The following is a 24,640-nucleotide window of genomic DNA, read 5'->3' on the forward strand; positions in this document are numbered from 1 at the left end:
CAAATAGGTACATCAGGATGTCAGATATCATCAAGGGAACGCGGAGCCATCGTCTCGACGAATGTACAAACGGCCATGGAAGGAGATTTACGCCGAGCGTCTAGTGGTGGAACGAAACTGGAGACGAGCTAATTACACGCAGCGCGAGCTAAAAGGGCACACCGACAGTGTGATGGCCCTTCACTATGATGAATGTCGATCGCTACTCGTGACAGGATCCTATGACTACAGTATCCGAGTATGGAACACAGATACGATGGAATGCATAAAAGTGCTGACGGGACACACTAGATGTGTACGCGGTATTCACGTCGACGACTCAAAAATTATATCGGGATCCATGGACCGCACCCTCCGAATATGGAACCTCAAAACCTTTCAGTGTATACGAGTACTCGAGGGACACACGGCCGGCGTTGTATGTCTCCATTTTAATGACAAGATTCTCGCATCTGGCTCGGTGGATGGTTCAATCCGGGTGTGGAATTTGGGCGCTGGTTGCTGTTTCACACTTTCTGGCCACAGGGATTGGGTCAACAAAGTACAGATCATTGATAAGACACGGCTGATCTCTTGTTCGGATGACGCCACAGTAAAGATGTGGAACTTAGAGACACGGCAGGAAATTCGGACCTTCCGCGACCATGTCGGGCAAGTTCAGGGAATGCAAGCCATCATCCCACACTCTCCACCGCGGCTGGACGGGATAAGCTATTCTGGAGGCCTTTTGGTGACAGGCGCGCTGGACAACACGGTCAGAATATGGTGCCTCGAAACCGGAGAGTGTCTCAAAAAGCTGTTTGGTCACGTCGAAGGTGTTTGGTGCATCGGTGTGGACTCATTGAGGATTGTTAGTGGTAGTCAAGACAGAAAGGTTATTGTTTGGGAGTTGGAAGGTGGGAAACAAATGTATGAGCTGGGAGGTCATAACGGGGCTGTCAACTGTTGTCAGCTCACTGACACAAAAATCATTACTGGTGGAGAGGACGGAACTATACGCATATGGGATTTCTTACCCGTCAATCTTTTTCCGTCGAGGCAGTTGTTAGTGGAGTAATGCTTTGCGCTAGTATATCAACCATATGTATATAAGGCAGTTTTTTTTAATACCATGCGTAGCCATTCAATGATAATTCCTTTAACTTGCTGACGGTTGGCGCAATATGCCTGGGAGTAGTCATTATCAATATGAAATACACAACCCTGATCCTGCAAATGAGAGGAATGGAAAGCCGACTGGTCAGGTCATCTCATTTCAGCAAGCAGGCCCTGCCTTCCAAGCACCAGCAATTATGAGCTATTTACCGTCAGCTTTCGCTGGTGAAAGAATCCACACCAAAAAGAAGATGGTTTCGGCAGGACCCAAAAAGTACTGTATCGCCGTGGCCCTCGTTTACGAGAAATCAGTTAAGGGCGCGCACCTCATCTGAAGGTAAGATGGGACTGGATTCTTCCGATACATATATGCTGCCGACCACTTATACTATTTCTGTTATGTCACCAATTGTATCAAACTCAGTGATCCCTCCTTCAAAATTGCAATACAGTCTTCTCCTATTTGTTGAACTCCTAATACGTCCTCGGACGTGACTCCTCGTCGCCCAGGGTCCAAGTCTACCACATATTGGTCGGCGTATACACTGTTACCAAAGGGTTGGCGGTAAATGTACACATGTCGTCTCGACTCGATAATCAAGGCCTTCTGGTAATCGTATGTGACAAACATGAACCGTTTGTCTCGCTTGCTGGCTTGCACGAAACCAAGGGCATTGAATGCAGACGTATGAGTCATTTGCAATTCAGTACCAACGTCATAGATCAATGCGTCCACGTCCGAGCGCAAGCAGACTGATCCTAGCGACTCATTTTGACGCGGTCGCCACGGAAAGCAAGTACAAAGCCACTCTTGACCGCCGGTCAAACTGATGGCCGTTGGCTCCCCTCCTTCTCGTGCAAATCGCACAAAGACGGCAGCATGCCCTTCAAAATCCACTTCTTCTGATCGCTCCGTCATTGCATTTTGCATTGGATACGCGGATTCGGGATTTTCATCAGATGCTGTATACTTTTCCAACGCTTCTCGAAAGGTGGCGAGCTCACTTGGATCAACGGTTTCTTCAACATCGTCTTCATCCTCCCATAAATGCGTCCATCGTGTATTTTCGTTCGCTTTTTGTATGTACAGCGTCAGAAGGCGATTGTTTTCTAATGTCCAGGTACACTCTCCCGGAACGATATTGTCAAATGTCCGAGCGTCAAAGATTGTTTCTTCTTTTGGTGGAAGGATTTTACACTTTATCCCATGGTTGTCAAACCGACAATGGATATCCTTTTTCAGCGTAATGTGCGGAAGCCGGACCGTGATCATAATATCTTCTCCAGTCTGTGTCCACATGTACTCGAGCTTTTTGGCTTCCACAAACTCAATTTCCTGTTCTCGTCGGATAAGCTCGGCTTTAGTTTGTGGTTGGTGCTCTTGCTGTTCCTCTGGAACGGGAACCTGTCGAGGTTTTGGATTTTCGTAAGGTATTGCGGCTGCAATCGTAAACCCTTGACCTTCTGGTTCAATAGCCGAAAAGTATGGCACACTGAATCCTTCCACTGTCCGTAAGCGGGTCACAGGAATGCTGCCGTTCGCGGTACGGCCCTCCCGCAAATCTGCATTCTCGATTTGAAATAGACTGAGGAAAAACGAGAGGCGTGGATGCAATTCCTTTTGTTGGGGATTGCTGAAAGATGTTGCTGTATGACCAACCGGTTCTTCTACCTCCCGCTCTTCGGTTCTGTAGGCGAGAAAAACTATATTTCCTGAACTCGTCGTTTTAGCATTGGTGAGGATATACGGATGGTCCAAATCCCTGAGTTCTCCAATGAAAGTTGGGAATGACGTGGTGTCGGCTAGATGAATCACGGCAATGGACCCTGCCCCGCTACTTATCAAGAGATACTGCCCAGCGCGTTGTATTGACGGATACTCTCTCTCTTCATTGGCAAGAGTTGGCGCGGGGAACGAATACAAAGTGCGAAAACTGGGCTCGAACGCATCCTGTGACATAGGTGTGATCAGCAAAAGCAGATCTATTATGTGGTTTTCCAGCTATTCTCTTAACAAGTAAACCCACCTCATTTACCAGAACTTGAATGACATTGTACTCTCCATCCACATAAAATGCACAGTCCCACTCTGGAAACGCAAATAAATGGTTAAAGCCGCTCCGAGCCTCCAATTTTCGATATGGCGCATGTGTGGAGGAGGGAACTTTGCCAATGTTTACTGGCTCCGGAAGGTCGAAAGTTTTGGGTTCGCGGACGCCGTCATGTGTCTTGAGCTTGTATCCTTCGAATCTTACACGAAGGTTATTCGCATTGGATGGGGAGGATCTAGAACTTGATTGGGAACTCACTTGGGATTCAATAGGCTCCTATCTACAGACAGCTGGACATGTCTTGGTGGGTTAGCTGCCGGCATCCTGCTGCAGGTAATCTAATGTTGGGACATTGCCAACTTTTTCGGTGACGGAAGATGGCCATTTTTGTACAAATTGCGCTGACATGATGTGGCTTGCTTAGCTGGGCGTCTTGGTTCATCGGCTGGTGATTCTCTTGGACAGTCTCCTTTATAAGATTGGAAAAGGCATAAAGGTTCAGATTCTACAACAACCGTCAAGGAAAAAATATCCAAAACAACGGTAAAAACTCATATGTTCATAATATAAATATGACCCCGAATAAACACAGATTGTCCGTATCAAACATTATCATAGTCGTGGCTTGCTCGTTGCAGTATCCCCGCCATAATAGCCCGTTTTTGCAATCTTTGCAGTGTGATCGATTTTAATCTTTTGACCCCCGCCCCGACTCTTTCCTTTTCCACGCCGGGCGTCCACCCATCCAGCTGCAACTCTTGCCAGGCGAAGGACACGGATGGCGACTGTGGCCGTATCACGTCTGTTTTTACCCTCTCGGCGGAACCGCCCTATTTGCTCACAAAAGTCCCACAATGAAGATTGCGGTTGGATGTTGTTCCATGCTTCGTAGGCGGGATCTCTGTCGTCATCTTGGACGTCATTGCCGTCCGCACTGGGGTGAGGACCTGCAGAAGCTGTTATGGATGACGATGGGTTCGTGGAGGCCGTTTGTGTGGTAGACATGGGCTCATTTTGCTGTGGGGATGACGATTCAACTGCCTCGATCATCTGCTCAGCCTCAGCCAGTTTTTCTTTGTTCCGTATTCTCGCGGCTTTTTCAGCCAAGTAAGCCGCGGCGGCAGCAGAAGTTCCCGCTTGCAGCATATCAATGGCAGACGAGGTCACCTCGGCCACTTCCCGGGAAGCAGCTATCTCCGCATACGGAACGTCGGGTGCCGGTGGCAGGCGATCGTGTGGGACGTAGTCAGGGGCAATAGCTACCCAGGTGATCATCGGGCCTGAAGGCGGAGCAGGTGGAGGGGCCACAGGAACGACTCCACTCGGTACAGGTAAGCGCGGATCCCGCTTGGGAACTGGAGGTTCCACGTCAACATATGGCGCAGTTTTCGAGGGAGGTGTCGGACCCTTGCGGATGAGGAGCACGCCCATGTCCTTAAGACGGAGAAACGCGTTCTTTAAGGTCTCCTTGTTGACGGACTCAAAGTACGACAAATCGCCTGAATGCACACATCAGAAAATCGGTCACTGGTGAATCCTGGCATCAACAGCAGCCATACCTTCGTAGTATAGTGTCTTCCCAAAGAACTGGACTCGATTCATGAAGACGCGCTCATCCACCCATTCCAGAATAGGACTACCACCGTCTGCAGGATGAGGTGCATCTGGTATAATCGAAAACAAACTGACTGCTGCCAGCCAATACGTTTCAATAAACGGCCACATCAAAAAGCTGCCGATATCTAGCATTAGTTTACAATCCGGACCCATATGAGAAAAGAAAATATATCATACCAATAGAAGTCTTGAAAAGGAAAACGGAAACCGCTCGCCCATGAGTCACGATTATCAAATGGATGTCAGAAACTGCATCACTTACCAAATGTTTCTCTTCCAATCCGCCGCTCTTCGGCGCTCAGCGTAATCCATTTGTGCACTTCATTCTCCCCATCCCCATTCGCCACCACGTCCTCATCAATACTGATGACGTTTGCTTTGTGTAGCCTATCTACGGTTTCATCCAGGTTTTTCTCCAGACCACCAGGCCCGTAAATGAATTCAGACTTCAAAAGCTGCGACACGAACGCAACATCTTCTTGCAATGCTGGTCGTAAAAGGATTCGTTGGGCGTGGACCGGACCTCCTGCCTTGACTGTCGCATACATGGCAGTGGAAAGAATGGCTGAGAATAGTAAGCGACACCATTAACTACGTGGAACAGAATCGGTGTGAAGTGACTGAAAGGTTAGCAAACCTTCAGACAAGAACATGTGGATGACTTGATTGCGATAAAAGCTCAGTTCGAATCGTTTCATGGGGTAGTAGACTGGTTCTAGAAGGTCTGTACGTTGGCCGACCAAGTCCTTCATCTGTTGAATCGCTCTATCACCCATATTAGATAAACCAGCTGGCTCCTTTTTCATTCAATTGGCTGAGAACACACACCTTTCAACGATAGCCGCTGTGGACATTCCGCCAAAATGTGCCACGCGGCCCCCTTTCGCTAGGATCTCACGTTTCAACCAATTAACTTTTCGTACTAGCTAAATGAGGAAGTGAGCAGCCAGGTACAAATAGACATGTACTTCAACGAGAACCAACCTCAGCACGACCTACGCCGCGGCCACGCAGCGTTAGAATCACAGTCCCAACTATGATGAGGACGTGGGTCATATATGTGACTTTCCCAAATGGTGCAAGTTTACATCAAACGTACCTAATGCTGTGGGCATAGTGACGCTGACTGAATTGATATCACTTAGAACCCTACATGCAATCGCATAAGCTAATGAACTTCATTGTGTCGTGAATATCCTTATACCTGAAGCCAAGTGACTGAAGTAACAGTATTTTGTCCTCTGGAATCCCCATAGGGTTGAAGCTCGAGCTGTGATGAATAAAAGTGCCCAGGTTAGGGTTTGCGATTGACCACAGGCATCTTGCAGAAAGCGTTGCCTACCCGCGGCGAACCACTTGACTATTTATGTATTCCTTCAAGGAATATGGCTTCGCGAATCTGATATCAATACGGCCCCACTATGCGGTCTTGTTGAGGAAAAGGCGAACAGAACTAACAGGCGTTGACATTAAATTTACCTTAAACTGGAACAAACAAACATTAGCAAACATTAGCACTCAATCACAGAGTATCGAAACATAGTCTTGTTAACCAAGAGTGGTAGTACAAACCTGAAGAATATTGACATTGTTCAACAGCTGAAATAGCGACTCTTTTTCTTTAGGAGTGCCCAGCAGTTCATTAACGTAGGATTCGGTCTCAATAACTTTATCGTATCCGATACTCATAGGGACCAGTATTGCGTCACGTACACGGCCACTGGCTATTGCGTCCAGGATGATTTTGAGTATGCCGAACTTTGGTTGAAGCAATTTCCCTATTCGACTCCGCGTGCCTTCAATGAAAACCTCAATGTTGTGGCCACGTTGAAGGAGTAACTATCAATGAAAAATAAGCAAATCCCGGCGTGGTCCACAAGGATAAAAGTAACCGCATACCTCAATGTATTCCCGCATCAGTGTATTATATAATACGTCGTCTCCCCACTGGCGTCTGATGAAGAAAGCACCACCATGTTTCAAAAACCATCCCACTCCGGGAATGTTCAGGTTATCACCAGCCGCGATGTGTGGAAGGGCGAGCCCAAGTCGGTAAAATATATAGCTGATTTTAAGAATCACCATATTAACCCACAGATTTATCCTACATACGCAGATCCCAAACTTACCTAAGAACAAGATAGTCGACGTGGCTCTTATGGGATGGTAGGAACACCAGCGACAACTTATGCTTTTCCGCATATTGGGCATATTTCCGTAGCTGTGATTGATGCGCTCAGTCGCTCAGTATGACAAGCAAATAAATTAATTATGCACATTGAGCTTCTGCCGCTAACCTCTACAAACTCGCTCTCACGGATGTGAATGCCTTGGTGGTACATTCTCACCAGCATATTATTCATGACAAATGCGATGACTCTGCAACAAAAAAAGGATTAGCCGAGTTGCTCACGACAGCTCTGGCGACGCGCCTGTACTTTATAGTTCTCATTGAATTCATATCCGCAACCATGCCTTCCATCATCTTCACAAGTTGCTTGCGTGTGTCTATTTCAACTTCCTCTAAGGTAACGTCTCGTGCTTTACGGTGCGCCCTCTTTGCAAGCTTGTCTTTCGAGGCAACGCTTGAGTGGAGCTGGCGATATCTCTGTAAAGCGATCCTCTTAACGGCATCGTTCACTATATCAATATCAACGTCGAGGCGGCGTGAGTGACAAATAGGTTGCCACCGTTCTGGCCATTACATACGCCTTTCTGATGTCATCAACGCCTTCCGTATCTCCTCTGAATATTCAGGATAAAATATGCGACTTCCGATATAGTTTTGATAGGCCCGCCATCCCTAGACGACACGATCGAGAAGCGATTAAACTTCCGTTCTCAATATTCAATCAATTGCGACTCGCATACTTCGCCCGCGTAGAAAGCCGATGATTCGGATGTGAGTCGAAGCATAAACCCAAGTGGATCCGACCTGAATCGACCAACACCTGTCCCACTTGAAGAGCATCTTAGCAACCCCAGAAGTGGGATAATTCAATCCCGAGTGCACAACGCAACAATGCAACTTACGCGACATTGGTACTGTCTGCGCTATCAACAAGAGTATTCTCCAGCTTTTGTTCCAACCGGGCATCTTTTGAACGCACCGGCCGTGGAGGAGCGGGCTTTGACGATGAGGACATTTCGTAAAAGACAGATATCGAGGCAACTACAGTCTGCTCCCGAGAAAGATTGCTTTCTTTCCAGGTTTGCTTTCACCAAAAGAAAAAAAGTGTCTGGGAAGCCCAAACTCGGCCGAATTGAGTTTCCGGAACCTGCTTGTTGTATGGGAACTGCGCAAGGTGCACATGCAGGCTGACCGATAAAGGTCCAATGTATCTGGTAGCAGCAGCAGCACGAGCCTGAAGGTCGCGATCGTTGTAAACTCGGTGGATGGAAACGCTAGCCGATGGGAGGTCAACCACTTGTTCTCCCAGTCTGAACGCGCTCCAACTCTGCAGCGCTTGTTCTTCCCTCGCGTGTCTCCAAGAGTTGTGTCCATAAACCCGGCAATCTGGAACTGGGAGACATGTCAAAGCCACAATGCTTTGTAAGGAGGGAGACGCATGGAGGCCCAGGGGTGGGTTACAATTGATGATGGCATCAACGTTCCCGCCACGACGGCCAACGACCGGTTTGGGACGTTATGCAATTTGACAAGCGACACAGGCTATCAGGAGGAAGAGGCGTTCGAATGAGACGATGGAAACATCATATGGGATATTAACCCGCTCTGCGGGGCGGTTCAGTGGCATGTCACAACAGAAACCATCAAGTCGGATGGATAAGTATTATCTTAAAGCCCGCCTTGCCATCTTCCAATGTCTCTATTACAGTAATTTACCTATGGATATCAAGCGTGTACGGACTACGCAGTCCCGCCTTTTAGCATGACATATCATGCGTCATGGTGACAGCCCAAGGTCTAATGGAATATTGTAACGCCAAAGGGCTCAAGAGATGGTAGGGGTTACAGCATCCCCGGCCGCTTATTCTGAGCAAGGGACTCGGACAAAGTGGATTTGGATCTTCAAAATGGAGCTGATCAGATTGACACTTGAATGGAGATTGCTTTGTGCTGGTCTGTTTACCCAGCATTTTGGAAACGCAGGTGCATCCAACCATCAAATAGACATGCTCTACTGAATTATATTTACCTCTTCAATAGTAATATAGACCTAGCAGCGCTTCTTTTGCTTCTCAAACCATAAACATGTCGCGTTGCTCATTAGGACACAGGTCGATCACAGTTATATGTTTCGCCAATTCCTGGACCACCGTGTGCCCCGACAAGATTTGGCTGCTAATGCCCCAAGTTGCATGTAAAATCTATTATCCGCCTTCCTTCGTTGCTTCCCATTGAGCGAGGGCGGAAAACCAATTTCGTAAGCCATCACAACGGGCAAATGGCAAAGTCATGGACATGAAGCATGGCACAGTCATCAAGAATGTGAAAAGCCACGATACAAGAAGATGAAAGTTGGAAATGGAGATCTTGGTCCCAAACCGTTGAAATTCACAATGCCTACGTACTTGATACATTTCGCTCAGTTTCATATGGAATTTCGGCTTCCAGGTAAGTTTTGATTAGTGGGATACATTTGAGATATTCCCATTTACCCTTGCATGCAGAGCTGGACTCGTTGGCCATACTGGAAGCCGTAGAGTTGCGATATGACCCTGCAGCATATTCCAACGATGTAAGTAGCCACTTTGAGCTAGTTGCTACCTTTAGGCGTCCAGAACTCATATGATCCTTCTAATGAGCATATAGAGTCCATTCATGTTGGTGGAGATCCCAAATGATGACGACGCTCGGAAACTTGTAAAACGATCTATACTTGTGAAGTATGAAATTGAAATGCGAAAGGCTCTCATATCTGCAGCAAGATGCTGACTCGTCTTTTAATGCACTAGACATATTGTAAGACTTTGGGCTGAATCACCGACACTTGAGGACATACTAGAAACAATCAAAGATGCTCGAGAGCTGCATGTGAGCTGTTAACTTGGCTGATCTTTGCCGTCTGATGACAGAAATTTACCTAATTCTGTTGGGTAGGCACCATACCTAAAAAGTAGTTTCAAGTTTATTGTTGCAGCCTTTGGGTACACAATCGAGTTAGACGAACAGATCTCCCGTATCGAACGATTCTCCTTTCTTCCATTCGAGGGACCTATTGATCTGAAGAACCCGGACGTTACATTCGCGTACTACGAGGATTATGGGAAACCATCTGCACAAGAGGGTGCGGTGAGGGAGGCTAATAAACCAAAAAGAGTTTTTTTTGGAGTATTGGTACATGTTTGGAGAATATGTTTGGCGGAAGGCACTGTTTTGACTTGAAACCGTTCCCTTCCTCCAGCTGGCAAGCGGTAACCGTGGAGTGGTAACAACATATGACCTCAAAAAACGAAAATATTTGGGAACAACATCAATGGATGCTGAGTTGTCGCTTGTGATGGCGAATCAAGCATTGGTGCGACGCCGGATGGGGGAGTTAACCAACTACGCGAGATGATGCTGATCAGTATATGTTTTAGGTTCGTCTAGGATCATTTGTCTTAGACCCATTCGTGGGCACTGGCAGTTTTCTAATGACATGTGCACATTTCGGAGCCTTCACGATGGGTGCGGATATTGATGGACGACAAATTCGAGGAAAGGGTGAGTCGTAGAAAGCACTGGGTTTGTGTGTGCAGAATGTTGACGTTTGCGAGCTGTCCAGATAGACGAAACATCCAGTCGAACGCTGTGCAGTATGGGTTGACTGGACGAGTACTGGATAATGTGGTCTGCGATTTGGGTATGGTTAGGGCACTGAGACATAGTTGGACAACTCATACTCACTCCTCTGCTAGCGCATCACCCTTGGCGAATACAACCAGTTTGGGATGCGATAGTGTGCGATGTAAGTTCACTGGCACGACGAGGCGACCCCATGTACGTGGCGTTAACATGATGTGTAGCCACCATACGGTGTACGTGCTGGTGCGAAGAAGATCGGAAATAATCCCAAAATAAAACCTCCACCAACCGTACTAAAGTCGTAAGTTGGACCAGAAGGCAAGTCAAATTCTCAAGGCGATTTACAAGGGTCTGGTATACAGAAACGGTGAACCGAGGTATCCTCAAACCGTCCCTTATGAAATGAACGATGTGATAGTCGATTTGATCGATTTTGCCGCTACATTCCTGGTTCCTGGGGGAAGGCTCGTCTACTGGCTCCCGACAGTCACCGATGAGTGGGTGCTTTGATTGATCTAACGAACCATCTGAACGACACTGACCATCACTACTATTTGTATAATAACAGATATGTCCCGGAAGACGTCCCAATACATCCGAAATTCAAACTAGTTGCGAATAGCGAACAGAATTTTGGCAAATGGGCTCGACGGCTCATCACAATGGAGAAACTACGAGGCGATGAAGAGTTGGTTGGAGTTGATCTGGAGAGAGGAGCCGAGCCGGCAACGGCCGTCCCTGCGCATTCAAAGTTCCGTACAAAGTACTTTGAATGTGTGCGAGGTGTAGAAAACTTATAGGTTGCCAGAGAACCTTGTGAATATAATAGATTTCTCTGCTGCCCAATACATTTTATATTGAATTTCTGAATCTTACCCTACCAATCGCAGATGCTAATGCATATTGTAATACCAAAAAACATGATTCACACCACATCCTGCTGCAGCTCAAACCTACATCTAGGTTTCGCATATTCCAATGTCCTGAGCAGGCCCCTCCTACATGCCATAGCATAATCCACATCGGCCATCTTGAACACGACTTTCCTCAAATTGGTGGCCGGAGGGAAAGCCCTCTTCAAGACTTCGACGTTCATACAGGCGCTTTCATCTATTGATACATGAAGGCTGTCAAGTAAAGGAGACGAATTGAGTATCACTACCAGATTCGCAACTGTTAGACGAGGAATTGTTGTGACATAGATGGATTGAAAGGATCTAATATCCGAATGCAGGGTATTATCATCGTCGTTATCATCCGACTCAAATATATGCATAACATCGGCAAGGGGTGCACGACAGACGTGAAGGGACTTCAAACGCGCACAAGTGGAAGGGGACAAGGTTCGCAGAAGACGACCGGCCGCATACCCATCTGGGCTGGTAGTCACGCCTTCACCGGCATTCTGAACCCACGGGAGCGCCTCTTCTCTTCCCAACTCTAAGCACTCCAAGCCCTTAAAACCGCTCAGATTCCCTCGGGCTGTAGCGACATCGCCTATCTGCAGAGACTCTAGCCACGGCAAACTCTCTGACAGGAAACCAAGGTCGCAAGGCCCGGTCTCTAGATGCAGGGCTTTGATCGTTGGATTGTATCGAGCAAAAACGTGCGCAGGATGGGATGATACATCCACTGCATGGGCTGTGATCACGTATGGGGAATAGATGCCTCTGAGCGACAAGGTGGTCAATCCAACGGCTAAACAAGAACAGGATTTGAGAAAAAGAATAAGGAAGACAATTTGCGTGTCTCGATTTACCAGCATTTCTTACGGTAGCTCACCTGCAGATTTCCGATGCCTATTCTCGAAATCTGACAGTAGCGCTTCAAATGGTCGTGATCGTCCAGTCACAGCCTTTTTCTGGGTCACAGAATGAGACGTGCAATTGATGCAACGCATACACTGGGTTCCATAATTGAGGAGAACACCGCATCGACTGTCCATGTCATCAGCAGCTTCTGTTATTTTACTGCTATTTAGGCCCGCACACAGCATTGCCAGTCGACTGATGAGATTCGGCGGCATTGTCCGAACAGTGGCATAAGAGTGAAGACGAAGCTCTGAGAGTCCTCTTATCGGAATGTCGCTTACGGCCAAAGAAGGTGAACTCCCATGGTCGGCTTCTTGATTGTTGACATATTCCAACCAATCTGCGACTTCTTGCAACACATTTAGGAACATATCTGCGTCAAAGCCGTCTCCAGTCGCCAACCAGTCACCCCGTCTGAAGATGAGCTGCATGTATTCCAATCCGTATCTCCCACGCTTCCGCAAGATTGATTTTACCCCAGTAGCACTTACGCCAGGAATATGGATATTGAGTCCTTTGACCGCTGCCATTCGCCCAATGTCATTTGCCCAGAGGTCGTAAGCGCGGTCTAACCCCTTTTCTGAAAGACAGACCCGCACAAGTCGATGAGAGGGTAGATAGGCTGCCAAATCCAATATGCATGCATGAGGAAGTTGATAGGACACTTCTCGCCAGCGCTTGCACACACTACTGAGGTGGACTTCCCATGGAACGGAACGAGTGCCTTTCTTAGGTAATGCTATGGTACATCGCGTTGCAGACTTGACGTGGACAAGACGAGTTGGGAGTGGGAGGGACTTTGATGAAGGGGCAATCTGGGTAAGCGGTGGTTGGAGGTAGTGGAAAGTGTGGAGAAGGACATCCTTTGGGAGGGAATGGATTGTTGCCAAAGGCTTTTGGGAGCGACGCTGTTGCCGTCGTTGTGTTGGTGAGAGACGAGATGACGGGTGACGGACGTGTGACTTTGACTGGATCGGTGCTGACGTAGATGGAGAGTCAGTGTGAAGTGCCATCTTGGCCGAGAAAATGGAAGGTTGGGAGCAGCTCGCTCCCATATCCGCATTGTGCACGTGATACGTTCAACTGGCCTCCTCCAAACGCCCGCAACATTGCAATTGAGGTTACGTCTGCTGCAGCTGTGCGGAAAACTAGCCAACTGGTAGAGTTGGTGGCCCTACTTCAATATTCCAGTCCAATGCAGAAGCATGCGCATGAATCCATTGACAACTTTTCTTAACAAGTCATGTTGATACAAGAAGAACTCAGCATTGGGACTGTCGTGTTGAACCGCCCTCGGTGAGGGACATGTACTGTGCCTAGGGTCACTCGTTGGCCATCATAAATGCCAACGCACAATCCTCTCCCCATTGGTCAACTGGACACCAGCAATGACCAATCGCGGAATGTACAATGTGATCTTGCGGAACACAGCGTCTCCTGGCTTTTGGGATGACAAGATATCATGATGCTGCTGCAAAGCACGTCTCAGTCTTGAGCTCTCCTGTCCCAGTCTAGTCCAGTGATCGCTTGCCAACTACGTCAATAATCATCCTCATTTGCGTGCCACGGAGCAAAGGTCTCTGTCGTGAACGCGGCGATGTCAGGCGGCGATGGGAGTATCAACATAACCAATCCAGACTATTCCGTCAATGAACAAGGCAATTCACTTCTGCGGTATATGTATCCGTCCTGCTTCTCGTACACATGTTGACTGCGTTGACACCAAGTTGATGCCTTGAAATCGCTGATGACAGCCGCTGATTAGGCGATTCCTACGATCACGTGAGATAGTTGGGGCAGCCTTGTTGGCCACCTACAGACCTGCTCTAGACGCATCTTAGACACAAATAACCATCATGACTGCTGGTGAACGAGTTTCTTCCATTGCTTCCCACCTCGGTTTGAAAGGAAAGATGGACGCTGGAGGTGAGCCTAGGGGGTCAGGAGCATGCGAGAGCGTGTAAATGTGTAGAGTACTTCACGTTGCAGACCTAAGGCTCGAAAGCTTGGCATCGATACGGGCTCCCACCTCTTTCTTGCGTTATTCTCATATCCACAATTCCCTGCTATCTAGTATCGGTCTTCAACAATGTTCCTATGGCGCCGCCGGATCCAATCTTGCACTTGAACACGTTGTACAAGGCGGATCCTAACCCTCACAAGATCAACCTTGGTGTTGGAGCATACCGGGATGAGCAGGGGAAGCCTTGGGTCCTCCCTGTGGTCAGAAAGGTATGTCACACCTGAGGAGGATGATGGTCATTTTCACACGGTAACGAGTGTCTTTTATTTTGTTCAGGCCGAGCATATTATTATTGAAGACCCAGCTCTGGATCACGAATACCTGCCCATCGATGGATTGAAGACCTTTACTGAAGCGTCTGTGCGGCTGATTTTAGGTAAAAGCAGCCCAGCTGTGCTGGAGAACAGGGTAAGTTCTTCCCTCGACAATGCTCATCACGCGTGATGCCAGGAAAGTTCATCACGCGTTTATCTGCTTCCGACAGTATGTTGGCTGCCAAACAATCTCTGGATCTGGCGCCGTTAGACTCGGCGCAGCATTCCTGGCTCGGTTCCGCAAGGCCCCAATTTATATTTCTAAACCCACTTGGGGTAAGACGGGATTTCTATTATCCATCCTTTTGGTTCTCGTTGGTAATGGGAATTGATGGTTAAAAGGAAATCACCGAGCTATCTTTGCCGATGCTGGGCTCGAAGTAAGAGAATATCCGTACTGGAACCCCGAGGTGCGGGGGCTCGCGCTGAAGGAATTGCTTGATACACTCAAGGTGAAGACATTGTGCACTTTGATCTTTGGAGATATAGTAGATCTCATATATCTTTAGTCTGCTCCAAATGGCTCCATTATCTGTCTTCACCCTTGTGCGCACAACCCCACCGGAGTTGATCCCACTCCTGAAGAATGGAAGTTGATCGCTGAAGTCATACGGGTGGGCTGTCCTTAATGGTAACAAAAGCGACATGTTCCGATAACTCACACGGAACGATACCTACGCATATTATAGGACAAGTCACATTTCCCTTTCTTTGACTGTGCTTACCAAGGATTTGCCAGCGGAGACTTGGACCGAGACGCCGGTGCTGTGCGATACTTTGTAGAACAAGGCTTTGAGTTGCTGGTCGCTCAGTCCTATTCGAAAAACATTGGATTGTACGGTAAGTGTAGAGTAGTTTGTGCCCTTCTTATCGTCCGTCAGCCAACATTGGATCATTATCAAGGCGAGCGGACTGGATGTTTGACAGTCGTCACACGCACGCCTGAGCAAGCAACTGCAGTACGGTCTCAGCTTTGCAAACTGCAACGTGCCATGATCTCCATGCCACCCGCATTTGGTGCTAGGATTGTATCCATGATTCTGAATGATGAGAAGCTCTTTGGACAATGGCAAGTCATGCATTAACTAGGATTACGAATATTTCACGAATTGACTGGGTCCGTGCAGGATGGTGGAATTGAAAACAATGGCCGATCGTATTATCACTATGCGACGGGAGCTATTCAACGCCCTATCTGAGCTCGGTACCCCTGGCACTTGGAAGCACATTGTGGATCAAATCGGCATGTTCTCGTACACCGGGTTGAACGGTAGGTCTCATGCAGTCAACTCAAAATCAACTTGGTTACTTGACTGATTACTGTGTTTTTTTATTTAGCAAACCAAGTGAAGGTTCTAATAGAGAAGTACCACGTCTATCTGACAGATAATGGTCGGATCTCGATGGCTGGCTTAAATTCGGGCAATATCAGGCGATTTGCGGAAGCTCTGGACTGGGTCGTAAGAAACGTTAAATGATTAGACATAGCAGGATATTCTTCCTTGTTAGGAAAACAGTGTTAGAATGCAATGTATGGTTGCCAATATCGTCTATTTTTCTTGAAAACATAATGTTTGCCAGAAAGTCGATTCACGTCTTTTGGGGCTGATCGAGCAAGCTGACTAAGCATATCCCGTGACTTGATGACCATGGAAACAGTCTGACCATCACCACCTTGAAAGTAGCAGGATCTCACCCACACTGGCATTGACCGTCAACATGTCATTAAAGGTGAGCAGGAACTACCACTGGTTCTGACAATGCTTTTGAGGCTCATGTGATTCGCTTCGCTAGACGGGCTTGGCTTATGGCCGAGTATGGCATCTCGTGGATGCAAAGGACAAAGTGCTGGGTAAACTTTCCCAGCGAATCAGCATCGCCCTGCGAGGAAAATACAAACCTATCTTCCACCCTTCTAGTATGCTTTTGAGTACATGCTTTTTCTCCACCTACGTAGGGCTGACATTTTGTAATCTAGGTGACTGTGGTGACTATGTGGTGGTAGTCAATGCCCGGCACTTGGCCCTCACTGGCAAGAAAGCCGCGCAGAAGAAATATTTCTGGCACAGCGGATGGCCAGGAGGTGTCACGGAACTTACATACGATAAGTTTTCAGCGGAGCATCCTACCGGAGTATGTACATACTCTGTCCTTTTGTACAAATTAGCACTTGCTGATTGGACTTGTTACTAGCCGTTGAAAAAAGCAGTATATGGCATGCTGCCTAAAAACAATCTACGAAAGGTGCAAATGGGTCGACTGTTCATTTTCGCCGATGCGGATCATCCCTACGAGAAGAATATTTTTCGCGATTATGAGAACGGTGCTGCACAAATCGATCTGGATTCGGAGATAGAAGCGCCAAAGAAGGACTGAATAGATCCATGAATGATATCATTGCAATTGATTCTTGGAGGGTAGGATGGATGGAGAGAGCGAGTGGGTAATAACATGTATATATGTCAATTATTTTAATCAGATAGAGCGGACTCAAACATCTGTACAGTGATTATCTGACATTTCCCTCACCAAGCAGGTGACTCCAGTGTGGATCGGCCCAGCTCAGGCATCCTAAGAGAAAGAGTGGACGAAATTTTCAAAAGGAAAACGGACGAATCTGGGTGTATCTGATTTCTATTACTATGACCTCGTCTTTTCCCAAATCTGAGCGAACATGGGAGTTAATTCGGGGGTTACATCTGCGATTTCCGCTGTGTGTGCCCGCATAATTACCTGAATGTACGATTCCGAAAGGAATATCATCTGTGGCATTATCTCCTCCACGAACAAATCTTGTATCTGGAACCATTGATCCTTTGCTTTGTCATGCACATGCACTCTGTATATGCCATTTCCTGGTCCTGGCTTTCCCTCGTGGCAGATATTAGCAACCAGATCATATCGAGTTTCTCCCAGTGCGTCGGGGCCTTCGACGTCTAAATTGACATGGGTTACGCGGTTTCCATTACAATAAACTGCACGTCAGAAGACTCACAATCTGACATATCAACGTTCTTGATTGGGAAATTTACGATAGTCGGGTTCTTCTCCATGGTCCAATTGTTCTTAGTAAAGCGCTTGATATGGAAAATCAGATATTCTGGCAAGGCGGTGATCTTGTATCTTCGTAGGATATTGCCGCTTTCCTAAATGCACATTTGAATATCACACATATTCCTGAAGCATGATGCCATGTGTTTCTCGAAGTACATACCTGTCCTGTAACACCATCATATTTACTCAAAAGGGTGGCTAGTGGAATCTACGAAGACTTAGCCTCCGCTGCAGCGACATGTGATGCAGTTAGACACTACCTGTGGGATGATGTTCTTCTCGGTCTCATCCTGAAAGAGGGGTGGGGGTGGAAGATCCAACGTCAGGAACATAAAAGGACTTCGTTTCGATATGATTTCTACAAGATAGTATTATCATGTAAATCAATGGACCGGCGAGATCAGGATTTAAAATATTACAACAGACCTCGAGATTCATCGAAAACTTTCTTTTCGGCTTCCTCGCCCTCCACTGTCTCCTTGACAACAATAGTCTGTGAATCTATTCTTAATTCCCCCTGAAATGTGCGATGAATAAGGCCTGCTATGGGTTAGAGAGCCTGAAGACGTAACTATTATAAATATCAGATAGAACTCACTGCTGCCTGCCTTCTTTTTTCCACCCATGCCAGCATGCAACGCATTAAGAAGCCATGATATAAGATCCGTGGGATCGGCTTGCTCATTCAGTCGGAACTTCTTTTGACTAGCATTTGATATTTCCTACTCGAAGCATCAGCCACTGTACGTCTCATTGAAAGGAATAATTGTTGGGTACCTGCAGCAATTCATGCGGACTCACTTGGCCCTTGAAAGCACGAGGATTCCATACTTTTCGCATCAGCATCCCAAATCTCTTAACTGAACAACAATAAGCAATATTTGAATAATACGAGCGAGGCGTCTCTTTGAAATTCTTACTGACCTAATTCAGATCCCGTCGCTGAGTTGTCAATCAGGAAGTGATCTCGCAGCGGTTGGACGTGAATCAAAGATTGCACAACGACGTTGACATAATCGTTCGCCTTAATATTATTAAGACCCACGAACCCTAAAGAATCATTAGGCAAAGCATTCGTAACGATGTGCGTGTTTTGTCAACTCACCCGGAAGGTACCGCTTGTTGTTCAGATCGTAAGAATATGGATTTACTTTATCCAATTGTGCGACTTGTTCTAGAGTAAATGTCGGATTGAGGACATACTGCAAATCGATGAGTAAGATTTAATATGAATATCGTCATCTTTGCCCTCTCAGCATTGGAACGTGCCTTGATATCGTTCAACGAGGAGTCGGTTACCTCATAACCGTCGGGCAAGATATACACCTTATGAGAGTATTAGATCTCGGAACGTTACAAAACCCGCCAGACGTGTGTTTACCTTTAGTGTGTACAAATTGATGAAAACGTGGTGATTTTCGTGCAGACTATGGAAATAGGCATGTGACGATTTCCCTCTTCCTGTAACGATAATCAAAAACATTGCCTCACAACGCCAATAATAAATTGAAATATTGTTACCTTGAAAGTACTTCCCGCATACCAAACACGCATATACATTCAGGTTGGAAAGCGAAACGGAGCACAGTTTTTCAAAATCGAAGTCCAGCATGTACCGGTTCACTGTATCTAGAAAAAGTCCTTGCGGACCGGCGACCGGCGTGGCCTTTCCCTTTTTACGTGCAGGCGACTCCACATCGACTTGTTCGGAGTCGCCATTTTCCACGTCGGGATGTTTTCGTTTGTCCATCTTTTTGGTAGATTAGCGATCTACTATGTGGAAATTCAAGCGCTTTCATTGCCAGTGGTTGATGAGTCATCCTAGGTCACGTGCATTGAAGGTCCTTCCGTGCATCGCAGAATTGAAGAACTTGAAATTCCTTCAACATGGAAGCCAAGTTTGACGAACTCCCAGAAACAGTCGCTACGACTGCGGACAGTATGTGACAACTCTTCAAATATTGATCTGGATTTCGCCTTTTGCAAATGCTGTCTGCATAGTTTTTGCCACAACGGGTTTCAGCAGCCCCAACATTACTTCGGTCCAGTTTTTGTCGGCGCCTATTGGGACACCAAACAACCCGCAAACACCAAATTCTCTTCTCTGCAATGTCTGCAAAAAATCATTCTCTTCAGAGGCTACTTTGTCATCGCACCAAAAGACCGCCCGGCATCTCACAGCCTTGAAGGAGCTTCAGCGAAAGAAAGAGCGGGGCGGGAGGAGCAAGCAGCCTCCTGTGGCAGCTGCCGCTTTCGGTATGTACGCATTTGCGCCTTCACTGTTGATGAATCTTTGAATAACCACCCCTTCAGAGGCCACAGCAAAGGTGAGACAGGCAGATAAACTCGCCGTGGCGAATCCTGGCTTGGCTGCAACTATATATTGGAGTGCGGCAAATGGTATTACGCTGACAGATTACGCTCGTTCGGTTCTTTCAACTCACTTATTTCACCTGTAAATCCCAGTTCTATGGAGCCACAAATGTGTTCGAGACACTGCCCAATGTCTTTCCAAACTCATCTCGGTTCTCTGTGATCTGAAAGCAGCGTCTCCGACCATTACACCAGAAAAGAACGCTTCCGTAGTCTTGAAAGCATCGCAAATTGCCGAAACCTTGTATCTTACACGGATCGCTCTGGCAAGATTGCTAACGATCTACGATTGTGACATGGCCCTTGCACTTTATATCGACGCAATTGAGGGCAAATACAGCGTGGATGCGACGACCATGGTGTTGGCGTGTGAGGTATATGAAGTGATCATGATAATGGGAAAGTTTCAAGCTCAGCTGATACCTGAATTTCACAGCACCAGTCATTTGGCGAAGTGGTTACATTTTGCGAAGAAATATTTCGAAAACACATTATGCCCACAACCCCAAAATCCACTCAATCGCGGAATGCTGCCAGTGACCAACAAACAACGAACTCAAAAAAGTCGGTTGCTTTGCGAAAGATACAATCGACTTTTCTCGAAATCTTTTGTTTTGCTAAGAACATCGAAGCACCTTTGGAAGCCCTATTTTTTGGGGGGCTAACCTTGGCGGTAGCGAAGGATGAGCTAAAGTACGTAAGGACAAGGTTTTTCGAAAGAATTTTTGCTCCGCGTATTCACCGCATACCCTTATAGATGGAATGATTACGCCGATGTATGTGTTCGCATCGCAGATGTAAGTGGAGGCTACTCGGTCTTTTCCGCTCGCATAAGAAGCTTTTCAAGTCCTGACCTCGCCCATGTGCGTAGATTTATTTATCCTTAGACCGACAATGGTCGACATGCGATTGTCTTGAAGTCGGAGCGAAGGCACTGTGTCAGGGAAGCGATATTTCTTTTACTCAAATTAATGAGAATGACCATACCGACATAGCAACAGAAGATCAACTGTCACCTTGGAATCTCCTCAGTGAGGCTTTGATGCTCTCAATTCAAATAGGTATATCGCCCGGCGGGTGCAGATCTGACCAGATGAAAAAAGATCGTAGTGACATATATTTACACGTGTGTGGCAGATGATCGAGTTCGGGTTTTCCGCCTCGAAGAGTCATTACGAATGGCTCTGGAAGACAAAGGGCAGCTTCCGAATTGCTGGCAACGATTTTCAGATATAAACGTGAGTGACGTGCCCTACCTGTGCACTGATTTGTTGTCATCAAACTCACTCTATAATATTCTTTATCATTCCTTTGCTCTGAATGCCCTTGCCCTTAGTTCCTTCTACGATTTGCGAAAGCATCTCGTACGTTAGATCACAGTTGGAGCCAGGAGGAGGAAGCAGGGTATGACAGCCAAGTGATGACATCCGGCCCCACTTTATTACCTGAAGCCAGCCGACATAAAGTGGTCGCGCTGTGGCGGTCATGGAGAAATTCGCTGTAGATATGTATAGATTGAACTCCAATTAGAACTGAACCTTTGGCGATAACGGCACATGTGTCTAATATGATGCGAGTACGACGACTATCTAGCTCAAACTATTGCGGTCATACATACTTTAATGCTATATACACGTTCACGAAACTACACGACAGTTGTGGATTTGGAACACAAGAATGTCAGTCGCCCCGATGGCTTCCAATCTGTCCATAATATCCGCCACCTGGTCCTTGAGAACCATTGACGACACTGCAACCCAGTCGCTGTTTTCCAGTGGACTGATTGTAGGCGCCTTTTTACCTGGAGTGATTCGGACGGCCTCACGGAGTCTCTCCCGTGAGATGTTATAGTTGCATAATACAAACTTTTGTGCTGCAATAACACCCTGGATACGTCGCATAAGTGTCTCAATGAGTGGGTTGGTACTTCGTTTCTTGGGGTTGCAGATAAGAACCGCTTGCGATGTAAGAAGAGTTGTGATGGCGTGCAGCTTGGCCTCACGCATTGTTTCTCCCGACTCAACCAGGTCAACTAAAGGGAGATACGTGTAAACTTGTGATTCATCGTGGAGGACACTGGATTCTACATACCAATTCCGTCCGCCAAACCTAATGCACATGCGGCTTCTACCGATCCGTTAATGTAGTTGATAGTCGTCTTTGATGTGGCCTTTGATCGCTCTCCATCAGCTAATTTGGCACCGCCTTTCAATAATGCAGCAGCAGCTTGCTCATCCAATCCCGATTCCAGTGCGTCAAAATATCTGTTTTTTAGACGCAACATAGGTTGAGTATTGTATGGCCAATTACAGACCCACGAGATGCACATGGGGCTATGCTTCTTCCCTACCTTCTCACAACAGATTCAAAGCTCGTTACAATCCGCTTGCCCACCAAGTCGCGGGCACTCTTTACTGGACTACTTATGGGCACCTGTACGCAAAGATTGCATTTTCCAAATCCAAGCTGGAGAAGTTCTTCCACATTCGCTCTGGACTCGACCACCATGTCCTGGCCAGTAATACCAATATCCACGTTGCCCTCCCCGACGAATGTCCCAATATCAGCGGCAGGGAGGAACACTAGTGCGATTGGGTGGTTGGTAGAAAGGGCAATATCGAGCCGGTTGCGACGATGGAATTGAATGTCGGCGCCTTTGAGAAGGGTCAAGCAGTGTTCGTGCAAACGTCCCTTCTTTGGGATGGCGAAGAGAAGCCGATCGTTCAGATCTGAAAAGTCCATTCTTGCAATTCGTGTCTGGATGCAAGAGTAGTCAAACGATCAAACCACCGGTAGCGCCGCTAGTATTTCCACATTTGCTGCACTCACCTCTGCCTACAACGGCAAACCAATGAAATCCTAAAGCCCAATTTCTACCGTCCTGATCGCTGCGGGACGATGTTGCGAAAACTTGTCGTGGATGACTCACTGTGATACAAAGATCTTGCCAACGAGATCTGCTTACCCGATGCATGATGAAGCAGTCCTTTTAACCCACCACAAAATAACGAATATAAAGCAAGAACGAAGCTTTTAAACGGTCCATCATATTATTTTTCACGAGAACATAAACCATAAACTATAACAGACCCTAATCCCTCCGCGAACGCTTGCCATCCCTTCTCGATGAACTTCCTTCGTCCTTGTCCCTTCCTCGCTTCGCGGTAGACAAGAATTCGTCGATACCGTAAATATCTGCTTGTTCCCGCTCAAACTGAACAGGACCATCCCTGACTGCACCATCCGCGCCCTGAAATCCCCGATGCGGTCCGCTTTCGCCCAGCATCTTTTCGATCTTCTCTGCTGCCACCCCACCGACAGCCTCTTCAGCCTTCTTTGGTCTGTAGATTGCATTGGCAGAAGAGCCCTGAAACAAGGGTTTATCATACAGATTGTAGGAATCTTCCGCTCCAAAGCCAGAGCCCATCCCTTGATCCTGGTTGAAGAGCCGCTGGTCAAACATTGATTCTTTTGACATTGTTGGCTGCGCAAGACCGAGTGCAATCTTCTCAGAAATGTCCCGATCCGTGCTGGGAACAAACGCGTGGATTAGCTCACAATCAAGCAAGCATGTGTTACATCGCCCCTCACCTCTTACTCAATACTCTGGCTTTGGTTTCCGCCCCCATATGGCTCATTCTAAATTCACGTTCCCGCTGCTTCTGCCTCTCTCTCCTCAACTCTTCACGCTCTTTCAACTTTGCGCGATCTTCCTCGTCAATGCTGTCTTCTGAATCCGATGATGCGTCTGATCTCTCTGATGCAGGTGCAGCGGCCTCTCCACCCGCACCTGAAACCAGCCCAGCTCGTTCCTCCCGAGCCCTTTGCGCTAGCATTCGAAGCTTTTCCTCCTTTTCTCGTTTTTCTTTGGCCGCCAGCTTTGATTGCATCTCTGATCGAATTTGCACTTCTTCTCGAGCATGACGATCAGCAATAAACAGCGCTTCAGAGAGTTTTGCGAAATTGTCGTTGATCGTTATCTGTATAAGCGCACGTAGCGCCAAGAGAAGTCAGGGGAAATCAGAAACAACGGAAAATGCCGGAACTACCTCTTGCAGGCCGCGTCCATCCGCGGCCAGTCGCTTGTCCAACGGGATAGTGTATCCTTTTGCGTTCTTCCAGTTACTAATGCACGGTGGGATTACCCAGTTCTTCTGTTCTTCAGCAGTGACTTTCCGAGGAGGTGAATGTAACACAGGTGGCGGAGGGGACGGTGGAGGGCGAGGGACTTTTTTGTGCTTGAAGCGAGGAGGTTCCATTGGGTCAATGGGTGCTTCAACCATACGAATCACACGAGAAGCGGCTCCCGAAGTCACGGCATTATTTGGTTGTGCTGGAGTGTACTTTACGTAGGTCGGCCCCTTTTTCGCCATGGTGATTTGCTTTGGTTGAGACGCCTTGATTTTTGCTGGAAGAGGTGCATAGATAAGCACAAGCATCTTGAATACATACTCGATTTTGGCAGTTACGCACCATCCACCAGCTTCTCCAACGCCGCCCTAGTTTTTTCAGCTGTTTCCCTAATAGTATCCTCATCCGGTCGCATGAGT

General features: G+C 47.2%; 11 protein-coding genes across 11 annotated transcripts in view; 5 read left to right on the forward strand and 6 right to left on the reverse strand.

Moving 5' to 3' along the window:
- The window catches only part of SPPG_03962 (uncharacterized protein), a gene marked incomplete at its 3' end in the record, with an annotated part of 2,032 nt that extends 975 nt beyond the window's left edge, over positions 1 to 1,057 (forward strand). Inside the window, exon 4 of the mRNA XM_016752209.1 lies at positions 8 to 1,057. Coding sequence (XP_016608897.1) covers positions 8 to 1,057 — 1,050 coding nt within the window. The remainder of the gene's footprint in view (positions 1 to 7) is intronic.
- A 169-nt stretch (positions 1,058 to 1,226) lies between these two features.
- On the reverse strand, positions 1,227 to 3,511 carry SPPG_03963 (uncharacterized protein). Its single transcript, XM_016752210.1, has 3 exons — positions 3,405 to 3,511; positions 3,123 to 3,345; positions 1,227 to 3,046 (listed from the first exon to the last, which is right to left on the reverse strand). Exons 1-3 carry the CDS (start codon positions 3,467 to 3,469, stop codon positions 1,493 to 1,495), a joined length of 1,842 nt encoding a protein of 613 aa, XP_016608898.1. The 5' UTR covers positions 3,470 to 3,511; the 3' UTR covers positions 1,227 to 1,492.
- A 164-nt stretch (positions 3,512 to 3,675) lies between these two features.
- SPPG_03964 (uncharacterized protein) lies at positions 3,676 to 8,205 on the reverse strand. The gene is made up of 19 exons (XM_016752211.1): positions 7,797 to 8,205; positions 7,635 to 7,722; positions 7,473 to 7,566; positions 7,202 to 7,403; positions 7,061 to 7,142; positions 6,893 to 6,984; positions 6,663 to 6,828; positions 6,336 to 6,602; positions 6,243 to 6,248; positions 6,106 to 6,182; positions 5,968 to 6,033; positions 5,863 to 5,912; positions 5,748 to 5,797; positions 5,592 to 5,689; positions 5,401 to 5,528; positions 5,026 to 5,328; positions 4,941 to 4,950; positions 4,706 to 4,878; positions 3,676 to 4,645 (listed from the first exon to the last, which is right to left on the reverse strand). Exons 1-19 carry the CDS (start codon positions 7,907 to 7,909, stop codon positions 3,759 to 3,761), a joined length of 2,952 nt encoding a protein of 983 aa, XP_016608899.1. The 5' UTR covers positions 7,910 to 8,205; the 3' UTR covers positions 3,676 to 3,758.
- An 890-nt stretch (positions 8,206 to 9,095) lies between these two features.
- SPPG_03965 (tRNA (guanine-N2-)-methyltransferase) lies at positions 9,096 to 11,385 on the forward strand. The gene is made up of 12 exons (XM_016752212.1): positions 9,096 to 9,342; positions 9,399 to 9,466; positions 9,541 to 9,614; positions 9,684 to 9,762; positions 9,829 to 10,065; positions 10,133 to 10,246; positions 10,311 to 10,434; positions 10,496 to 10,573; positions 10,629 to 10,678; positions 10,737 to 10,816; positions 10,878 to 11,012; positions 11,084 to 11,385. Exons 1-12 carry the CDS (start codon positions 9,240 to 9,242, stop codon positions 11,313 to 11,315), a joined length of 1,374 nt encoding a protein of 457 aa, XP_016608900.1. The 5' UTR covers positions 9,096 to 9,239; the 3' UTR covers positions 11,316 to 11,385.
- On the reverse strand, positions 11,334 to 13,369 carry SPPG_03966 (uncharacterized protein). Its single transcript, XM_016752213.1, has 2 exons — positions 12,298 to 13,369; positions 11,334 to 12,213 (listed from the first exon to the last, which is right to left on the reverse strand). Exons 1-2 carry the CDS (start codon positions 13,337 to 13,339, stop codon positions 11,441 to 11,443), a joined length of 1,815 nt encoding a protein of 604 aa, XP_016608901.1. The 5' UTR covers positions 13,340 to 13,369; the 3' UTR covers positions 11,334 to 11,440.
- Positions 13,370 to 14,155: 786 nt separating this feature from the next.
- On the forward strand, positions 14,156 to 16,248 carry SPPG_03967 (uncharacterized protein). Its single transcript, XM_016752214.1, has 10 exons — positions 14,156 to 14,252; positions 14,401 to 14,558; positions 14,626 to 14,757; positions 14,834 to 14,939; positions 15,006 to 15,115; positions 15,173 to 15,277; positions 15,353 to 15,503; positions 15,567 to 15,732; positions 15,791 to 15,933; positions 16,002 to 16,248. Exons 1-10 carry the CDS (start codon positions 14,183 to 14,185, stop codon positions 16,139 to 16,141), a joined length of 1,281 nt encoding a protein of 426 aa, XP_016608902.1. The 5' UTR covers positions 14,156 to 14,182; the 3' UTR covers positions 16,142 to 16,248.
- A 134-nt stretch (positions 16,249 to 16,382) lies between these two features.
- Positions 16,383 to 17,039, forward strand: SPPG_03968 (ribosomal protein L13; the record flags this gene model as incomplete). Its single annotated transcript, XM_016752215.1, has 4 exons — positions 16,383 to 16,394; positions 16,458 to 16,581; positions 16,642 to 16,796; positions 16,857 to 17,039. 4 exons carry the CDS (start codon positions 16,383 to 16,385, stop codon positions 17,037 to 17,039), a joined length of 474 nt encoding a protein of 157 aa, XP_016608903.1.
- A 64-nt stretch (positions 17,040 to 17,103) lies between these two features.
- SPPG_03969 (mRNA splicing protein SAD1) lies at positions 17,104 to 19,487 on the reverse strand. Its single transcript, XM_016752216.1, has 13 exons — positions 19,239 to 19,487; positions 19,099 to 19,178; positions 18,987 to 19,043; positions 18,823 to 18,919; positions 18,642 to 18,767; positions 18,495 to 18,577; positions 18,316 to 18,439; positions 18,144 to 18,257; positions 17,978 to 18,075; positions 17,878 to 17,925; positions 17,659 to 17,809; positions 17,397 to 17,599; positions 17,104 to 17,327 (listed from the first exon to the last, which is right to left on the reverse strand). Exons 1-13 carry the CDS (start codon positions 19,465 to 19,467, stop codon positions 17,304 to 17,306), a joined length of 1,434 nt encoding a protein of 477 aa, XP_016608904.1. The 5' UTR covers positions 19,468 to 19,487; the 3' UTR covers positions 17,104 to 17,303.
- Positions 19,488 to 19,604: 117 nt separating this feature from the next.
- Positions 19,605 to 21,594, forward strand: SPPG_03970 (uncharacterized protein; the record flags this gene model as incomplete). Its single annotated transcript, XM_016752217.1, has 9 exons — positions 19,605 to 19,656; positions 19,719 to 19,973; positions 20,031 to 20,117; positions 20,184 to 20,464; positions 20,527 to 20,783; positions 20,848 to 20,887; positions 20,962 to 21,151; positions 21,228 to 21,328; positions 21,427 to 21,594. 9 exons carry the CDS (start codon positions 19,605 to 19,607, stop codon positions 21,592 to 21,594), a joined length of 1,431 nt encoding a protein of 476 aa, XP_016608905.1.
- Positions 21,590 to 22,988, reverse strand: SPPG_03971 (ATP phosphoribosyltransferase). Its single transcript, XM_016752218.1, has 4 exons — positions 22,920 to 22,988; positions 22,441 to 22,847; positions 22,182 to 22,354; positions 21,590 to 22,122 (listed from the first exon to the last, which is right to left on the reverse strand). Exons 2-4 carry the CDS (start codon positions 22,830 to 22,832, stop codon positions 21,728 to 21,730), a joined length of 960 nt encoding a protein of 319 aa, XP_016608906.1. The 5' UTR covers positions 22,833 to 22,847; positions 22,920 to 22,988; the 3' UTR covers positions 21,590 to 21,727.
- Positions 22,989 to 23,119: 131 nt separating this feature from the next.
- SPPG_03972 (mRNA splicing protein PRP45) lies at positions 23,120 to 24,640 on the reverse strand. Its single transcript, XM_016752219.1, has 4 exons — positions 24,564 to 24,640; positions 24,140 to 24,498; positions 23,682 to 24,070; positions 23,120 to 23,620 (listed from the first exon to the last, which is right to left on the reverse strand). The coding sequence occupies exons 1-4, from the start codon at positions 24,634 to 24,636 to the stop codon at positions 23,182 to 23,184; spliced, it is 1,260 nt and encodes a 419-aa protein (XP_016608907.1). The 5' UTR covers positions 24,637 to 24,640; the 3' UTR covers positions 23,120 to 23,181.

This window comes from Spizellomyces punctatus, assembly GCF_000182565.1.
Source record: "Spizellomyces punctatus DAOM BR117 chromosome Unknown supercont1.6, whole genome shotgun sequence".
Lineage (NCBI taxonomy): Eukaryota > Fungi > Chytridiomycota > Chytridiomycetes > Spizellomycetales > Spizellomycetaceae > Spizellomyces > Spizellomyces punctatus.

Bases quoted from the DNA above. Each gene is read 5' to 3' on its own strand.
- SPPG_03963 (XM_016752210.1), bottom strand. From the start codon at position 3,469: ATGCCGGCAGCTAACCCACCAAGACATGTCCAGCTGTCTGTAGATAGG. The intron at 3,346-3,404 runs GTGAGTTCCCAA...CCTTCGTGTAAG, and splicing joins AGGAGCCTATTGAATCCCAA to ATTCGAAGGATACAAGCTCA. The intron at 3,047-3,122 runs GTGGGTTTACTT...CCTATGTCACAG, and splicing joins TTCAAGTTCTGGTAAATGAG to GATGCGTTCGAGCCCAGTTT.
- SPPG_03964 (XM_016752211.1), bottom strand. From the start codon at position 7,909: ATGTCCTCATCGTCAAAGCCCGCTCCTCCACGGCCGGTGCGTTCAAAA. The intron at 5,913-5,967 runs GTATAAGGATAT...GATTGCATGTAG, and splicing joins CTTCAGTCACTTGGCTTCAG to GGTTCTAAGTGATATCAATT. The intron at 5,690-5,747 runs GTTGGTTCTCGT...TTCCTCATTTAG, and splicing joins GCGGCGTAGGTCGTGCTGAG to CTAGTACGAAAAGTTAATTG.
- SPPG_03965 (XM_016752212.1), top strand. From the start codon at position 9,240: ATGAAAGTTGGAAATGGAGATCTTGGTCCCAAACCGTTGAAATTCACA. The intron at 10,066-10,132 runs GTACATGTTTGG...CCCTTCCTCCAG, and splicing joins GAGTTTTTTTTGGAGTATTG to CTGGCAAGCGGTAACCGTGG. The intron at 10,574-10,628 runs GTATGGTTAGGG...CTCCTCTGCTAG, and splicing joins TAATGTGGTCTGCGATTTGG to CGCATCACCCTTGGCGAATA.
- SPPG_03966 (XM_016752213.1), bottom strand. From the start codon at position 13,339: ATGGCACTTCACACTGACTCTCCATCTACGTCAGCACCGATCCAGTCA. The intron at 12,214-12,297 runs GTGAGCTACCGT...GTTCTTGTTTAG, and splicing joins TAGGCATCGGAAATCTGCAG to CCGTTGGATTGACCACCTTG.
- SPPG_03967 (XM_016752214.1), top strand. From the start codon at position 14,183: ATGACTGCTGGTGAACGAGTTTCTTCCATTGCTTCCCACCTCGGTTTG. The intron at 14,758-14,833 runs GTAAGTTCTTCC...TGCTTCCGACAG, and splicing joins CAGCTGTGCTGGAGAACAGG to TATGTTGGCTGCCAAACAAT. The intron at 15,278-15,352 runs GTGGGCTGTCCT...CGCATATTATAG, and splicing joins TGATCGCTGAAGTCATACGG to GACAAGTCACATTTCCCTTT.
- SPPG_03969 (XM_016752216.1), bottom strand. From the start codon at position 19,467: ATGGACAAACGAAAACATCCCGACGTGGAAAATGGCGACTCCGAACAA. The intron at 19,179-19,238 runs GTAACAATATTT...TTATCGTTACAG, and splicing joins ATGCGGGAAGTACTTTCAAG to GAAGAGGGAAATCGTCACAT. The intron at 17,328-17,396 runs GTAATTATGCGG...ATGTTCGCTCAG, and splicing joins TTTCGGAATCGTACATTCAG to ATTTGGGAAAAGACGAGGTC.
- SPPG_03971 (XM_016752218.1), bottom strand. From the start codon at position 22,832: ATGGACTTTTCAGATCTGAACGATCGGCTTCTCTTCGCCATCCCAAAG. The intron at 22,355-22,440 runs GTAGGGAAGAAG...TCTAAAAAACAG, and splicing joins TTTGAATCTGTTGTGAGAAG to ATATTTTGACGCACTGGAAT. The intron at 22,123-22,181 runs GTATGTAGAATC...ATCTCCCTTTAG, and splicing joins AGGTTTGGCGGACGGAATTG to TTGACCTGGTTGAGTCGGGA.
- SPPG_03972 (XM_016752219.1), bottom strand. From the start codon at position 24,636: ATGCGACCGGATGAGGATACTATTAGGGAAACAGCTGAAAAAACTAGG. The intron at 24,499-24,563 runs GTGCGTAACTGC...CACCTCTTCCAG, and splicing joins GTTGGAGAAGCTGGTGGATG to CAAAAATCAAGGCGTCTCAA. The intron at 23,621-23,681 runs GTGAGGGGCGAT...GTTTGTTCCCAG, and splicing joins GCCAGAGTATTGAGTAAGAG to CACGGATCGGGACATTTCTG.